We start from the raw sequence: 15,734 nt of genomic DNA, 5'->3' as shown, positions 1-15,734 counted from the left end.
ATATATTTGTTTTGTTAACCATTGGTATTAATCAAATATTTGACTTCTGATGGAATTTTAATCATACCATATTAGTGGCAAACACAACACATTTAATATTATTTACAATTAAGTCGTTATTTGTGCAACAAAATTTAATAAAATATAAATCATTGTTTATAGTTTGATATGAAAAAAATTAAAAAAGTTATTTCTACTTGGGCTCGTCCGGGATTTGAACCCGGGACCTCCCGCACCCTAAGCGGAAATCATACCCCTAGACCAACGAGCCAGTTGAACGATGGACGTCAAATTCGTTATTTGATTCAGTGACAGCGGAAAACCGGTATTTTCTTTTAATGCCTGGCGACATGACGCAAAGCAAATGCATTGATATTAAATTTTCTCTGCAAATATCAATGTCAGCATATTTCGAAGTTTACGTAGCATAAATATAAGACAGTTTAGTAAATAAAATGAGTTGATTAAATTTTTCAAATTTGGCTCCGTTTAGATGTACTGGCTCGTTGGTCTAGGGGTATGATTTCCGCTTAGGGTGCGGGAGGTCCCGGGTTCAAATCCCGGACGAGCCCAAATGGTGCATTCTTTTTGCAGAAAATTAATAAATAATTATAATTTATACAAAAAATAATTTTAAAAAAGTATTTACAACTTGGGCTCGTCCGGGATTTGAACCCGGGACCTCCCGCACCCTAAGCGGAAATCATACCCCTAGACCAACGAGCCGTTGATTCGTCCGTTGGCTAAAAAGCTAGTTGATATAAAACTAATAAAATTACAAGTGCAGAGCTTTTTACTTGCATTAAGCTTTTCATTAAAAAGTAAAATACTTAAAAGCCTAGAAAAAAATTAGGTACAAAAATTCATGCAGTTGGCCTGGATCACAGTTCGCTTCCTGTGGTAATGGCCCTGCCGTGCTCTGAGTTAAATAAAGGCCACAAATTTAAAGGCGCCAACACAATGTCGGCAGCAGACATAATCGGAAGCTGCCATAGAGATGGATGCGTGATAAACTAAATAATATTAAATAAAAACAATAATCATTTATATACATTAACAAAAACGCTATCTAACAAAATACTAGAAAATTTAAGTTCAATATAATAAAAAAATATATATTCAACATTAATATAATAAGTGTGTGGGCCGTGATTTAATCACGTGCTCATCTCTAGCATTGTGCTTTGTGTAAACGCTGCAAAAGGGAAAATTGCTTCGTTTCGGTTTTCAATGGCTTTAAACTCTCTTTCTCTGCAACTCTCGGGGGATATTATGTTTGTTAGCTGTTAACATAAATTTATACTACCTTTAAACTAATTGACGATGACAACTTCTGTGCGCAGTGGCAACGAGCAACGTGCAACAGGCAACGTGCAACCACAACAACAATTACGTGCAACAAAACGGCAATGCCAGCAACAGCAACAGCTAAAAAAAAAACAAACTACAAATGTCGCTGGCATACTTTTAGCCTAGTCTTTGGTTCGGGGTATTTGGGCTGGTCTTTAGAATTGTTTCGGGTTTGGATTTACGACTGCTGAAACCGCCTGGTACTTAAGATGGTAACAATGTATTGAAAGTGCCACAAATATTGCAGGTCAATTGAAAGCCTAATTGGCTATCAGATGAATCGATGCAATTGAAATACGAGTATGTATCGTAATATAACTGAACTCTATCTCAGAATCTGACTTACATATAAAATCACAAGTCAATAGCTAGACTAAACTATCTCCTTGATGATATCATTTTTGATTCTTTGGAATGTACCTGCTTTCATCTATAAATTGCTATTCTCACCTTTATTCAAGCGAACTTTTAGACCATTTAGTTTCATTGTATTTCCATTTCCATAAACGTGTTGGATCATTAATTGTCATTAGTGAAATGAAAAGCAAAAAACGTCCAACTGTTAAAATATCGAAGGAAAGTTTTTCAATGCATGAAAACAAATTAGAGACCAGCGTGCGGTGGCGAATTTGCAGCTCTTCCTGATCAAGATAACGAGGAATTGATGGATTCGCGGAGGCATCGACCCACCAAGCCATCGAGTCACCGATTCACCGATCCACCATTGAGCCACCGAGTTACCAAGAAACAACAAACAGCCCACAGATAAAGACAGAGACAGAAACAGAAACAGAGACAGAGACCACCAATGAGACCAGCAATGGCAACAACACGTTTTAAAAGCAAATAAACAATTGGTAATTGTTACTGTTTGTGCCACATTCAGCCGATTGGGATTTGGATTGAGATTCGGCTTGGGATTGCCAGCACAGAGACCCGGTAACACACATTCTGGCCACATCGCATCATCGGACACAATCTACATGTGAAATTGGGAAGTCGGAAAAACGAAAGTCAACCAAAAGTTGTGAGATTCTCAGATATGGTTAGAACAAGTCGGGCTTATAGGCGTCTGGGAGTGCTTATGCTTTTGGCAATCGTGTGAAACATAAATGGATCCAAATTGATTTTCGAATGCCCCCGAGAACCTCTTAGACAATGGCAGAGATAGTGACCCAATCGGGGACCCTCTGGGAATTTTCTAAGGATTTAGTTGCAACTCCGACGCAGCCAGAGGAAATCTGTTTGCTTTTTAAGGATATAACAATTTGTTCACATCACGTTTTCGGCTCGTACATATTTGGTTAGCACCACGTTAGCAAATGGAAGAAGAAGAAGAAGAAGAGGCATCATTGCTGATGATTGTAATCTTCAGCCGAAAGTCACAAAGGCACATGCAACGCCCATAAGGAAAGGCCAAGGCGGCAGCGTTACAAATTCCAGATGTTGATATAAAATCACAAAAAAAAAAAAACATTGCATAAACATTGCGGACAATGGGCCACCTAAATGAACTGATCGTAAATTGCGGTAGTTGGAGCACAATACGAGTACGAAAGGTTTGTTCCCGTTCCAGTTGCCGTTCCCGCTCCTGTTCCTGTTCATGTTCCTGTTCCTGTTCCCGAACCCGTTTCAATGCTCCTTGTGTACTGCGACAACTGTAAAGTCATAAATTCCCCCTGCTCGTTTGCTGGACACAATGCGTATGGCAACAACAAAAACAACGACATCAGAGAGCGGAGGGAAACTCAATCGAGATCATCTGCAACGAGACTGCGGCGTTGTATAGAGCGTTAAGTGATTGCAATGCTGTTAACAGTTCACACAATGTCACTCGGCGACACAATTCAATTAATTAGGGATCAAGGGATCTTAGCTATCTTCACTACACTGCAGTTAATTTCTATGATTTTTAAGATAGAAATGACATTGGACAGTAGCATCTATCTATCATTCTATCCCTCGGGTGAAAAACTGAAATGAATTGTAGAAAAACTGTAGAAGTTTTCTAAATTCAAGGTTAACTTTATATCGTCAAAAATGGTTTGCCTTTTGGATTTTTAATTTTATTTCTTCTTATTTTAATTTTCGTCTAATTCAATTCTAGCTTATTTCAACTGTCAAAATGCTAGAAACACGGAAGAATGAAAAAGAATAAAATATTTTGGGTAACTACTGGCATCAGTAACTTTATTGTTGAAATTTATTTGTGAGTAAATATATAAATGCAAGGGCTTAATTGAAACAAATCATAAATAAATACTTTTTTAATGCGTTTTATAAATTGAGCTAATCATGACTATTAAAGTGGCTGCTGTTGTTTTTATTCGACCAAATAATGCTTAACATAATTGCACAAGGCTACTTTTTATTTAATTAATAGGAAAGAATTTTCCAGTTGAGAGTAAGAGGAGAAATTTCTATTAAAGTTGATCGACTCGCCAGCGTTGTTGATAAAGTTGTAAAATATAATTGCCTTACTGAATATAACGACTTTTGTACTGTTTTTTAGGTTAGGGTATAAGAATGATTGTAGCATGATTGGATTTACGTTGTTGCAACTTGGGCTTGTTAAATAAATCATTAGATTTTTACTACTTTTTTGTACTAAGAAGAACGACAGCAACGCCAGCAACAGCAACATGAGCAACAACCTGCTACACGTCCGAACAACAACAACAACAAGTACATAAACAGCAGCTACAAATTTAATTCGATTTCCTTATTAATGCTGTTGAATTCTATTTAAATTGTTGGGCTATTGCCGGGGAGGATTCTCTGGGTATCCGCCCAATGGGCAGTTGCCACATTTGTTGCTGCATGTGTCGGCAGTTTCTTTTTTTCTGTTGCAGTTGCTGTTGCGATTATTGCGTACATGTTGCTGCTGCTGCTGCAGTTGTTGTTGCTGCAGTTGTTGTTGCTGTTGCCTGGGCGTTTAGCCATTATTATAGTATATTGGCCAAATGCTAGTAATTCGTTTGATTTTCGATTCGAGTGGGCTGCAGTCTTCGCTGCAATTCGCAATTTATTCTCCTTGTTGCTCGTGGGCTGCCTCTTGTTGCTGTTGCTGTTGCTGCTGTTGTTGTTGATGATGTTGCTGCTACCAAGACATTGATCTAATAAATTTTCCTTTGTGTGTGTACAACTCAAATTGCCTTTTGCGTAGTCAAGCTGATCCACTAAACCAATAACGCCGAAATTGACCTACTTTTTGAATATCCAGCTGCCACTTTGCTCTTGTTGTTATTGTTTCTTCTGTTCTCTGGTAGTTTGCAATTTTCCAACTTTTTTTCTATGTGTGTGGTAATTATAGGCATAAAATTTGCTGCACATGTAATTTGCAACCAAAATTTTAATTCAAACTGCAAATGGAAAATGGATAATTTATTTACATACGAGCATATGATTTTTATTACGGAAAATTCTATTCAAATTGGCACTATTGGACCATTTCACCACATCAGAGTATTTTGAACTATTTTTATGCTACAGACAAAAATAATAAAGTTTGTTTTCATACTCAAGATTACCATGCGTGTGTCTGTTTATTAATAATCAATATTAGCCGCCAACAAGTCAGAGGAGATTAGATAAAATATAATAATAAAACTGAAATTTAAATTGGACGATTTTTTTATTGTTTATAATGCCCACTTGGTTGTTGTACTTGTTATTGTCATTGTTGTTGTTGCAACAGCAAGTTTTCTTTCAATATTTGTATTGCGCGTACAAGCTGCTTGATATGAAACCCTCAGTGCACACATTGTAAGGCAACAAAATATATGATATGTGCAAAGCGCCATCTAACGCTGTGAAGTAGAAGTTGTTTGCTTAACAGTGGTTAACAGAACCATTAACGGTTAACAGAAGACTCCAGCACAAAAAGAAAACTACTCCACAATCATAACCCCTGCATTTAACAGCAAGAGAAGAAATCTTAGTGACTGTTCAATTGCATAGCATCATTTATATAACATGTCAACATTATTAGGGTAGTCCGCTCCTGGGTTTTCGTAATCAAGTTCAGGTTCAAATGTGCTGCTCATTCAAGTCAATTGATAACGCGTTCGTTCATAACAAACAATCAGCATTGAGGCAAACAACTGAAAAACTAGAATTTAGTTTTGATTTGTCTGCGTACAGACAAAGTTGTGAAATGTGTCCGTGTACGGTTACTCTTTTGTTGCTGACCTTGTTGATAGGTCTTTTCTACATCTTTCTTATATGGAATTTCAACTACTGGAAGAAACGTGGCATCAAAACCGTTAAATCGTGGCCATTTATTGGCAGTTTTCCGAGTGTTTTCACACAAAAACGAAATGTTGCATACGACATTCTTGACATATATCGGTAATAAAGGCGAGCTCGACAAATATGAAAATTAATTTATTTATATCCAAGGGCGTAGGCAGGGGGGTGCACCAAATCCACTCAGGCCGGTTTCAATGTTTACTTACATTTTATTAAAGATATCATTTCAAATTTCACATTATTTTCTATACATTTTACGTCAAAATATCTCTAATATAGTTATCAAACCACTTAACTAGACATTGAAAAACCGGCCATCAGAAGTGTTTAGCTTCACATCAGATAACAAAAAAATTTCAAACATAGTGCTTGAAAGGTTTTTATTATATATTTCAGATGTGCAACATTTTTAAATATTGAAGTATTTGGTAAAAAAAAATTTTTAATTTGCCATACAGGTGTGTTCCACAAATTTTGAAGAGAAATGTTTTTGAAAACAACCGTATGAAATGTTGTTGTTCCTAAAATGTCGGAGACTTTATATTTTCAAACATATTTTTTTGCATTTTTATTCAATTTAAAGATATTTTAGTTCAATTTAATAAATATTTCTTTTTGTCAAATCTCACAAACTTTTGTAGATGCAATGGTTTCTATTTTCAGGAACACCAACAATTGCTATTCGGTTGCTTTATCGCTTTTATAAATTTGTAGAACACACCTGATAGGCATTTTTATTTTATTTGAAAATCAATTTTATTTTATGCAATAATTTTGGGGCATAGAATATTGCTTTTTCTATGATTTATTATAGAAAATTTTTAGAACATGACTGAAAGCTCTTTTAAGATTATGTATGGTGAGTGACATTTTGTAAACTCCAAAAATTTAAAATTCTTAAAATCATTTCTTTAAAAAATCTCTAGAAATTTTTGGTGTGTGGATATGCAATAAAAAAATTATTTTTCCCCGCTCCCCCCCTACGCACAAAGCTGCCTACGCCCTTTTTTATATCTTTTTCTTTATCTATAAATTTAAATTCTTTTAGGAAATATAAGGATACTGACAATGTTGTGGGCGTGTTAAACACTCGATCACCGCAGTTGCTGATCCTTACTCCGGAATATGCACGTGCGGTTTATGTTACGGAGTTTCGTAGATTTCATGACAACGAAATGTCACGATTTGTGAGTACTAAACACTTGAAAATGTTATCAAATGACAGATTCTACTAATCAAATATTCTTCCAATAGACCAATGAAAAACTGGACAAGATAATGTCAAACAATCCGTTTCTGCTCTTAGGTGATAATTGGAAGGAACGACGAGCTGAGATAACGCCTGGACTGTCGCCGAATCGTGTAAGAAGATAACGTAAATTGTCTCAGTTTCTTATCATCCAATATTTTAAATATTACCCCAGGTTCAAGCCGTTTATTCAGTTACCCAAGACATTTGCAAACAGTTTGTCGAGTATATAAGTAAGCAGCAACGCATGGCGCCACCTGACGGATTGAATACGAAAAACCTATGCCTTTGCTATACCACCGAAGTGGTTGCTGATTGTGTTCTGGGCATCTCGTCGCGAAGCTTCAGCGATAATCCCACACCTTTGGTGGGAATGATAAAGCGCGCCTTTGAGCAATCTTTCAGCTTCATTTTCTTCAATACGGTGGCAACCCTGTGGCCCCCAATCCGAAATATCTATGGTGTGCCATTCTTCACAAAGGAGGTGGAAAACTTCTTCTTCGACATTATGCAAAGGGCCATCAGTTTGCGTCGGGAGAGTGGGGAGCATCGCAACCGGGCGGATTTCCTCAACTATATGCTCCAGCTGCAGGAGAAAAAGGGACTCGACACCGTGAAGCTCACCTCCCACACGATGACCTTCCTGACTGATGGATTTGAGACCACAGCACTGGTGTTGTCCCACACTCTACTTCAACTGGCTCGTTATCCGGAGACCCAACAGTTGCTACGAGAGGAGTTAGGGACTGCAGAGCTCAGTTTTGATCAGCTCAGCGAACTGCCATATTTGGATGCGTGCATAAATGGTGAGAGGATTCCCTATTTCTTGACCCTATTCTAAATCCCATCCTAACCAAACAATTAGAAACCCTACGAATGTTCCCACCTGGTCTGGCCGGTCGTAAAATTGTCACCGAACCTTTTGAGTTTGTTAACAAGAATGGAGCCAGCGTGGAGGTTGTTCCGGGAAATGTAGTCATTGTGCCAGTCCATGCTCTCCATTATGATCCAAACTATTACGAGCAGCCGGAGAAATACATGCCAGAACGTTTCCTGGAACACAACGGAGGTGTGCGCAAGTATCGTGAGCAGGGACTCTTCTTTGGCTGGGGAGACGGTCCACGTGTTTGTCCAGGTGCGTAGAGTTACCGAGTCTTACCTGAGAGTCCTACTAAGTGTGTTTTCATTATTCCTAGGCATGCGTTTTGCGCTTACCCAACTCAAGGCGGCATTGGTGGAAATTGTGCGTAACTTTAATATTAAACCCAATCCGAAAACCCGCAAGGATAATGTTCTGGATGAAACTTTCTTTATGGCAACCCTCAAGGGTGGCATTTGGTTGGACTTTGAGCCGCGTAAATGAATGAACACACTTTTATGGTTGTTGTTCCTTATTTTAACTATTTACTGCATGAACAATAAATTAACATTTTCCGTTGATTAGATTCTGAAATGCACACTTATTTCCTTGGCGGAAAATTAATTGGATGGGTTGTATAATTTACAGATGCTACAACTGCACCGCAATCGAAAATATCTTACCGATTTCAACACAGCTTTATGTTGCGACAAGTAATACTTTGAATTTGGAATTGTAATAGGACAATTAATCTACATTTAGTCGCGGCTTAAAGCCAATTGCACCAATGGCAGCACTTTTATCGACGATAAGTCCGCCAAAATGGCCTCAATGCTATCGAGTGAGGCAACCTGCAAAATGCTCTCCTTGCGAAAACTTAATATAATAATAGCAAATAGTGGCAGAATCTCTAGGCTATCGAAGCCAAGTATCTGCAAAAAAAGAAGGAAATAAGGTGATTTGATTAATAGCTGAAATTGAAAACAACTCACCAAGTCCCAAAGCACGAGCAACTGATCAGGCGGCAAGTGACCAGAGAAACCGCGCATTAACCATTTGAATACCACTCGTAAGCTGTAATTAAGTCGAATAATTCGAATACTTTAAATAACTGTATTCACTACTTACGGTTGGATCTGCAATTCACGGAAATGCGACCACAGCTGCGGCTCGTAGGTTTGAAGCAGCTTCTCAAACAGTAAACACAGGCTAACGATGCCCTGCGGATGCGTATTAATCGTGGTCAATCGGTGGCAATAGCGTATGTAAAAGGCCCGGAACGTATAGTATAGAGAGACGGGCGAGTCGTACAGATAGCAAAAGGGGGCAGCAAACATGCAGATGCCGTGAAAAGGCACCACGCCGGAGGGAGGACCCTCATAGGTCTTGCCCTTGACGGGAAATGATTCGTACTCCACGCAGTTGGCAATGTCCGTGTCGCGGGAGAAGCACAATAGCACCTGATAGAGCACATCCTCGAACACAAAGTATTGATCATCGTTCGATGCCGTTAGCTGTATATCCTTAAAGACAAGCTTGTCCACAATGTGATCGGTTGTCCACACGACGTTGCGCAGCTTCTGCCAATACTCAATGTCCTAAATAAGAGATAGATCATATAGCTATATATGTATCTAAAAGTGTTGATATTTGCTTGCAATAACATTTTCATACAGGTGTGTTCTACAATTTTATATCAGCGCTATAGCAACCCAAAAGCAATTGTTGGTTTCCCGAAAAAAAAAACATTAAATATTTGTTAAATTCAACTTAAATATCTTTAAAATTGATTTAAGATACAAAAATAAATTTTCGAAAAGATTAAATCCGTGACACCAACATTTCGAACGGTTGTTTTCAAAAACATTTCTTTTCAAAATCTCTAGAGATTTCTGAGATCTGATTTCTGACAACTGATTATGACGATTTTTGATGGTTAGCGACCTTTATTCTTAATAACAGTTGCTTATGGTTTTCAGAACCACTTAAAAATAAGAAATAATAATATTTTGTAATAATAAAAGACAAACTTCTAATTCAGTAGATTATAAATGTGCACACTTTTCGAGCGGAGATATTTTTAATATTGACTTTAATTTCTATGCGTCAGAATATATTTCCACAAAAAACAGCTACTTTCGGTTCTCAAAGTTTGATACAAATTTGTTACTCACATAGTCATGCAGCTTGCTGTCTAGCACAGAGGCCCAAAGTGCCCCGCGGTATGGAGCCGGCGTACAGCCCTTTTTCAAGTACTGCTGACACATTGGGGCGTGTCTGCTATCCAGAATGCGCTGACATTGCACATTCAAGTCCGGCACACTGTAGTGATCGTTACGTAACAGATCCGCATAATGTGTTCGCAATTCAAACAGATTTTTAACTGGTAGTGCTATATGTGAGAACTCCCACTGCGGTATTTGACTGCGAACGATAACAAGTAAATTACCGCACTATTTATTTAAGAACTACCCAATCACTTACTCAGTACTTTCTGTGCTCCTAGCGGGACCTTTTAATGAAAGTAACACCTCCAGCAGATCCTTAGGAGCATATACGGGGCGATAGTTGGCAAGATCTGTAAGATTGAAATATTTTTTTTAATAATGTGAATTGGCTGCTGACCAAAAAAAGGTGCTCAAAATATTAAGCGCAGTTTGTTTATGCAATTTTTATTACAGCCCGAGAGTATGCAATAAATTCATATGGAATTTTGTTTCGTAGTTGTAGAGTTGTTTTGCTGCAGAGCAATAGATGGAGCTATAATTTAAGCTCATCTCGAAAGTATGCAATAACTTTTTATTAGTTTAAAGTGTGAGTTGCAGAATTACCACTGATCAAACGATGGCGCTTTGCTCAAAAATATTTTATGCAACAGTAATATTTTTGTTGATCATATTAATTTGGCAACAAATTAACAATTTAAAGATAATTTGTAATTAAAAATTAAATAAACTAAAGGTAAATTAAGTGGCGGTCATACTCGAGCTGAGGCTGTTCTGTTTTTTCATACGAGCTAAACAGCTGTAATTTTTTTTCTCACCCATATTGTAGTTGCTCAGCTCATTCCACTTGGCCACAAAGTCCTCTCGATCGGCGCTGATGCGCGGTTGTCCGTGCAACGGAACTTTCAACTCCCCGCACATGGCATTGAGGCTCTTGCGAACGCGTCGATCCCAGAGAACGCCAGATCTCTTTAGATAGCCCAAAGGATCGCTCTGTGTCGCTTTCTAATTAAGAGAATGGACAGTTGAATAAACATGAGATACCACGCAATAATCAGAACTTACCGAAGTTTGTTTGACATCACCTACGTCAAGTTTCTCCAGGCGACTGCGCACCAGATTGTAAATCATATTGCGTATTTCCGTCTCCAGTCCCGCCGCCTTGATGGCATCCTCCAGGGTATTGCGCATATCGTTCTTATCGACACTGGGACTGGCCACCAGACGCTGCAGCTCCTCGTAAATGGGTTCATAACACTTGGTATTCTTGATGGCGGCTATCACTTTGGCCGTCATATGATGAATGCTGGCATCCTGCAGCTCCTCCATGCTGCTCCTGCTCCGTCACAGCTGTGTACTCTTAGCCTCGCTGTGTGCTTGTGCTGCTGCTTCTGTTCCTATATAGCCAAAATGCTAAGCCCTTCTAACAGCCGCTTTTGAATTCTATCGATCAAACTTTGTTGCCTGCTTTGATTTGCATTTCTATTGCCATCGGGGCACTATTTGAAAGTACACGTAATATACGGAGTATACAACATGCGGGTGCTTCTTAGTTACGGAATGCAACCACTTGTTTGGCAACTCGTCGTGTCTAGACGCCAGTTGCCAGTTGCCAGTTTGATAGTTGGCAAGTCCGCCCTCGCAACCAAGCCTCATGTTTTTCCCCTCGCCGCTTGTGGTGTTTTTCAACGACGCGTCGTAGCGACAGCCGAAAATTCCATTGTGTTCCGCATTAACTAGAAGCCCAAAGGCGCGTGAAATTGCTTTCTATACATATCTGTGTAGCAGCAACTTTTAAAGCACACACACTCACACACACAGACGAAGGCATTGCACAACGAGCAACGTTCAACGCGCAACGCACAGTGGTAAAATAGTGAGTTTTCACTTCGGTTTGTTATCGATTTACCATGTTGCTATGCGGTCTCGTAACTGCCAGCTTTTTACAGCTATGCTAAAATATGTATCAAGCAAGCAGACTATGTGTTAACTGCCTTTCAAATTGAATATTTCTGTATTCTGAATTTCGTTATATTTATTTCATCTGCCATTTGTGTATCTTATTGAATTTTGTATAGTTTCGAAAGAGTAGAAGTGGTGACCACTGTGCAACAGCATGGGCATCATATTGTTTGGCAGGTGTCATAAATATTGCGCATACGACGCGAGCGCCCAACAAAATGTTAGGCAACAACAAGGCGCTGACACAACGATGCTGTTCTCATCTACCTGTCTACCTGTCAGCAAGAACGGTACCGTGGAAATATGTTTGAAAGGCGTATTAGCAGTCCCCACTCTACATACTCGATTATTTGCGAATATCGGTGGTTAGCACTCTAAGTGAGGGCCCCAATTCCTTCAGCTTCGATACTAGAGCATCGCCCAAATACGTCTCACCATATAGAGTGCGATCCAAATTGGAAAAGTCTTTACCCTTGCAGTACGGTGGTTTCCCATTGGTCATCAGGAAGTAGTTACCGCGTGCCGTTTCACGAACAAAGTATCCCATCTGTTCCACGTCATTATTGGGCTCACATTCTCCCACAATAAAGCCATACAGATCTCTGCAGCGGAAGGCCCAAAACACCTCGGATGAGCTAATCGACTCGGCATAGTACTCAACAGCACGTACGTGATAGCAATGATGAGTGTCAACTGAAAGAACTTTGGGATTAACTGTTCATACCACAAATAAACTGAGCTATTTACTGTCGTCGATGGGTCCACAATTGGGCTGGACCACGCCCTTGTTGGGAAAGAAGTCCACATGGCCCACAGGTTGCATAAGGCCATAAATGAAGATGTCCGTGTGAATCACATCTATAAAGTCCGCATCGCTTGGATCTAAACGCTCTGCGAGATCTGTAGTCACATAAAGAGGCTTGGCCGGATCGAGGGCTGTAATATGGGGCACCTTGAGGCCAAGGTCCGATAAATAGTTGGCTGCAAATGACGCCACGTGAGCACCTAATCCAAAGCCAATGAGATGCAGTTTCTCCGTAACTGTAGCGTTACTATTTAGAATTGGGAATAAGAAGTATCCAATGCATCGACCCACAACGTGGGCATTGTGGACAGACTGTGTATAACAGGGATCGGGCACAAGATTCGAGTAATCGACGGAGATGATGCTGATATTTGGAATTTGTAAAAATTGTGGAACCAGCTCTAAGTTGGGCGTTCCTGAGTGACTCGAATTGTAGCCATGTATAATCACTTTAAGCGGATCTGATGATTGGAGAGTGAGTCCTTCAATTGTATCTGCATCTATGAGTAAGCCAAATGGCTCATTAGAGCTATTAAAGTCCAAAGAGTTACTTTAAAAACGAAATAAAAAGAAAAGTCCATGCTTACTTATATAATCGAAAGGTAACATTTGAATTTGGGCATTCAGAGTCTTCCAGCTGGAAGCAATCAAGCGGATCTTGAGCACGGATCGTGATGAAGAATTCCAAATTTAAGAAACCTAGAGTGTAATAAGGTTACACTTAAATATTTGATCTTAAAATGAGTTATTCCTTCAAGTACCAAGTATTAGCAACAGCTTCAACATTTTACTGACTTAATTGCCGACCAACTGACGACTTAACAACTTCACTCAAATATGATTAGCTTTAAACAGAAATTCCCCTTTTAAGCTATTAAGGTATTTACATAATCAGTTGATTGAATTGTTCCAGACTGCTGACTTATAGCCCTAACTGTATCTTATAGATTTAAGAAATATTTCAATAACAAATAGAATGAGATTATATACGATCTAAAGTGTGCTAAAGAATTTGCTACGGTCATAGTGTACACTAGAGATGGACACGGGCCTTTTCAGGCCTCGTGTCCCGCGTGCCTCTTAAAAAAATACACGGGCTTAGGGCCTGAAAATCATATACGGGCCTTTTTTCGATCGGGCCCGAGTCGCAGCAAAAAGCCCGAAGCCCGGATGGCCCAAAAAGTCACAATTTCACAGTTTCTTTTCAAATGGATTGATAGAAACTTTTTGTAATAATTCGCTGTTAACTTCACTTACGCATTTCTTTTATCAATTTGCATAGATATTTTTATTAAGCTTAATTTTCTTACCTATCAAATGCGTAAATAAGAGAAAAAATAATGTGAATCGCTAAAATTAGCATAGAAAAATATCAGGTTTTTACATAACAACAAGTAAAGAGAGAGTATGGGAAAATATATTAAGTTTGTTTGTAAAAAAGAAGGCCCGTGCCCATCTTTAGTGTACACATCTGTCTTATAAGCTGTAACAAATCCAACAATTTATGTAGTTTATAAAATTTAAATGCATACGTCTATTGTTTTCTCAGTTTGCATTCAACAATAAAGTGAGCAGAATGTCGAAACTATACGTAGTTTTTGGTACTTATAAAAGCCGTTCCTTCTGAGACTATTAACTGATATATTCTTCATATTCTACAGCCTGTTTGTGTATTGAGTTGTTTGTTAGCACCAGTGCCCAGAGTTGCAGTGTAGGCAGTAACAAAGTTTGTCCCCATCCAGCTATTTGGTTTTGGCAGTATAAGTAAGCAAACTGATAGATCTTTTAACACAAAATTATTATTTATTTAATATCATTCCATAGCATGGCTTTACCATTTGGGGTCTTGTTGCAACCTGGTCGTCCAATGAGTAATTATTTCAGCACGCCTAAGCCGCTCAAGGTGCTTATCCATAGTTACACTGGCAATCGAGATACTACACCCAGTTATCAGTTGAGGCCAAAGTTGCTCCGAATTCCTGGTATCAACATCATTAGCATTGACTATTCAAAGTTGGCGCCCAATCAGTGCTATTTGGCGGCGGTTCAGAATGCCCATTTGGTGGGACGTTGTCTGGCAAAGTTCCTGTTGTCATTTCTAAGTAGGGGATTGATCTTCGCACATGATATACACTTAATTGGCTTTGGTTTGGGCGCACATGTTGCCGGGTTTGCGGCTAAGTTTTTGATTCATGCCAACTATCGAGTGGGTCACATTACGGGTCTCGATCCGGCTAAGCCACACTTCCAAACATTGGAAACCTCAGAACGTCTCGATGCGAGTGATGCGGACTTTGTGGATATCATTCATACGGACGTGTTTGTTCATGGACTCATGCAGCCCATTGGCCATGCGGATTTCTACCCCAACAGCGGTGTCAAGCAGCCCAATTGTGGAGCTCTTCATGAGAGTAAGTCAAGCGGTTCCAAATCTCCTCTTTCGTTACAATTCCATCCCGTTTGCAGTCAAGACCCACCTGTGCTTCCACAATCGCGCTGCCGAATACTATGCGGAGTCCATTTTCACAGGAGTTGGTTTCAAGGGTTTCCAATGCCGTGATCTTTATGCATTTGCTTCGGGCGAATGCCAACCCAACGATGATATCCAACTGATGGGCTACAATATACCCCGTAATGCCAGAGGCAGTTATTTCCTCAAAACGAATAGCTTCGAACCTTATGCCAGAGGCGCCAACTTTAATGACATGGATCGCACTCTGTTTGGCATTAACTATAATGGCCCACAGCTGAGAGAGAAATTACACGAATTGTATCTTGGAGATATAACACTCACCTCAACTGTATTTATTCAAATTATGGTAGGTACAACTTGCAGCTTTGTAAATATCTCAAAATCTTCATCTTTATTATTTTCATTATACCCTGCAGCCCGTCGAGTGCACTGGAGCTCCTCCTTTCTGTCTTTAATTGCAGAGTATATTGTTTCCATGCCTTCGTAGATCTTATGCTGTTTAAGTTGTAATATATTTACTTAATATGAGGCATTTATCATAAAAATGATTTATTAGCAAA

The 15,734-nt window shown here is 39.2% G+C and overlaps 4 protein-coding genes and 3 non-coding genes across 10 annotated transcripts; 3 read left to right on the top strand and 4 right to left on the bottom strand.

Annotated features, from left to right (window-relative positions):
* Positions 1-199: 199 nt before the first annotated feature.
* Positions 200-271, bottom strand: Trnap-agg. Its single transcript has one exon. It is a non-coding gene; the product is annotated as a tRNA-Pro (tRNA).
* A 229-nt stretch (positions 272-500) lies between these two features.
* Trnap-agg lies at positions 501-572 on the top strand. The gene has a single exon. It is a non-coding gene; the product is annotated as a tRNA-Pro (tRNA).
* An 82-nt stretch (positions 573-654) lies between these two features.
* On the bottom strand, positions 655-726 carry Trnap-agg. Its single transcript has one exon. It is a non-coding gene; the product is annotated as a tRNA-Pro (tRNA).
* Positions 727-5,469: 4,743 nt separating this feature from the next.
* Positions 5,470-8,295, top strand: LOC117780796 (probable cytochrome P450 28d1). Its single transcript, XM_034617456.1, has 6 exons — positions 5,470-5,700; positions 6,650-6,788; positions 6,856-6,963; positions 7,026-7,656; positions 7,716-7,985; positions 8,047-8,295. Exons 1-6 carry the CDS (start codon positions 5,507-5,509, stop codon positions 8,211-8,213), a joined length of 1,509 nt encoding a protein of 502 aa, XP_034473347.1. The 5' UTR covers positions 5,470-5,506; the 3' UTR covers positions 8,214-8,295.
* Positions 8,296-8,388: 93 nt separating this feature from the next.
* LOC117780795 (TBC1 domain family member 19) lies at positions 8,389-11,366 on the bottom strand. The gene is made up of 7 exons (XM_034617454.1): positions 11,000-11,366; positions 10,753-10,939; positions 10,194-10,287; positions 9,884-10,133; positions 8,838-9,307; positions 8,702-8,783; positions 8,389-8,641 (listed from the first exon to the last, which is right to left on the bottom strand). The coding sequence occupies exons 1-7, from the start codon at positions 11,261-11,263 to the stop codon at positions 8,468-8,470; spliced, it is 1,521 nt and encodes a 506-aa protein (XP_034473345.1). The 5' UTR covers positions 11,264-11,366; the 3' UTR covers positions 8,389-8,467.
* Positions 11,367-11,951: 585 nt separating this feature from the next.
* LOC117780479 (pancreatic triacylglycerol lipase-like) lies at positions 11,952-13,551 on the bottom strand. 4 transcript variants are annotated; one of them, XM_034617035.1, is made up of 5 exons: positions 13,463-13,551; positions 13,289-13,400; positions 12,644-13,230; positions 12,239-12,589; positions 11,952-12,171 (listed from the first exon to the last, which is right to left on the bottom strand). In XM_034617035.1, the coding sequence occupies exons 1-4, from the start codon at positions 13,485-13,487 to the stop codon at positions 12,243-12,245; spliced, it is 1,071 nt and encodes a 356-aa protein (XP_034472926.1). In that variant the 5' UTR covers positions 13,488-13,551; the 3' UTR covers positions 11,952-12,171; positions 12,239-12,242. The 4 variants fall into 4 exon arrangements, with proteins under 4 accessions (XP_034472926.1, XP_034472927.1, XP_034472925.1 ...); XM_034617036.1 differs by having other exon boundaries at positions 11,952-12,167; XM_034617034.1 differs by having other exon boundaries at positions 11,952-12,589.
* A 692-nt stretch (positions 13,552-14,243) lies between these two features.
* Positions 14,244-15,734, top strand: LOC117780882 (pancreatic lipase-related protein 2-like). Its single transcript, XM_034617566.1, has 5 exons — positions 14,244-14,302; positions 14,363-14,465; positions 14,526-15,112; positions 15,168-15,520; positions 15,591-15,734. Exons 1-5 carry the CDS (start codon positions 14,278-14,280, stop codon positions 15,627-15,629), a joined length of 1,107 nt encoding a protein of 368 aa, XP_034473457.1. The 5' UTR covers positions 14,244-14,277; the 3' UTR covers positions 15,630-15,734.

This window comes from Drosophila innubila (assembly GCF_004354385.1).
Source record: "Drosophila innubila isolate TH190305 chromosome 2L unlocalized genomic scaffold, UK_Dinn_1.0 4_B_2L, whole genome shotgun sequence".
NCBI classification, from domain to species: Eukaryota; Metazoa; Arthropoda; class Insecta; order Diptera; family Drosophilidae; genus Drosophila; species Drosophila innubila.
The sequence above is the reverse complement of the archived record's forward strand: the minus strand, read 5'-3'. Positions and strand labels throughout refer to the sequence as shown.

Bases quoted from the DNA above. Each gene is read 5' to 3' on its own strand.
- LOC117780795 (XM_034617454.1), bottom strand. From the start codon at position 11,263: ATGGAGGAGCTGCAGGATGCCAGCATTCATCATATGACGGCCAAAGTG. The intron at 8,784-8,837 runs GTAAGTAGTGAA...ACTTAATTACAG, and splicing joins CGTGAATTGCAGATCCAACC to CTTACGAGTGGTATTCAAAT. The intron at 8,642-8,701 runs GTGAGTTGTTTT...CTTTTTTTGCAG, and splicing joins TGCTCGTGCTTTGGGACTTG to ATACTTGGCTTCGATAGCCT.
- LOC117780479 (XM_034617034.1), bottom strand. From the start codon at position 13,487: ATGTTGAAGCTGTTGCTAATACTTG. The intron at 13,401-13,462 runs GTACTTGAAGGA...ATTACACTCTAG, and splicing joins GAAGCTGTTGCTAATACTTG to GTTTCTTAAATTTGGAATTC. The intron at 13,231-13,288 runs GTAAGCATGGAC...GGACTTTAATAG, and splicing joins GTTACCTTTCGATTATATAA to CTCTAATGAGCCATTTGGCT.
- LOC117780796 (XM_034617456.1), top strand. From the start codon at position 5,507: ATGTGTCCGTGTACGGTTACTCTTTTGTTGCTGACCTTGTTGATAGGT. The intron at 5,701-6,649 runs GTAATAAAGGCG...AAATTCTTTTAG, and splicing joins GACATTCTTGACATATATCG to GAAATATAAGGATACTGACA. The intron at 7,986-8,046 runs GTGCGTAGAGTT...CATTATTCCTAG, and splicing joins CGGTCCACGTGTTTGTCCAG to GCATGCGTTTTGCGCTTACC.
- LOC117780882 (XM_034617566.1), top strand. From the start codon at position 14,278: ATGTCGAAACTATACGTAGTTTTTG. The intron at 15,113-15,167 runs GTAAGTCAAGCG...TCCCGTTTGCAG, and splicing joins TTGTGGAGCTCTTCATGAGA to TCAAGACCCACCTGTGCTTC. The intron at 15,521-15,590 runs GTAGGTACAACT...TATACCCTGCAG, and splicing joins CTGTATTTATTCAAATTATG to CCCGTCGAGTGCACTGGAGC.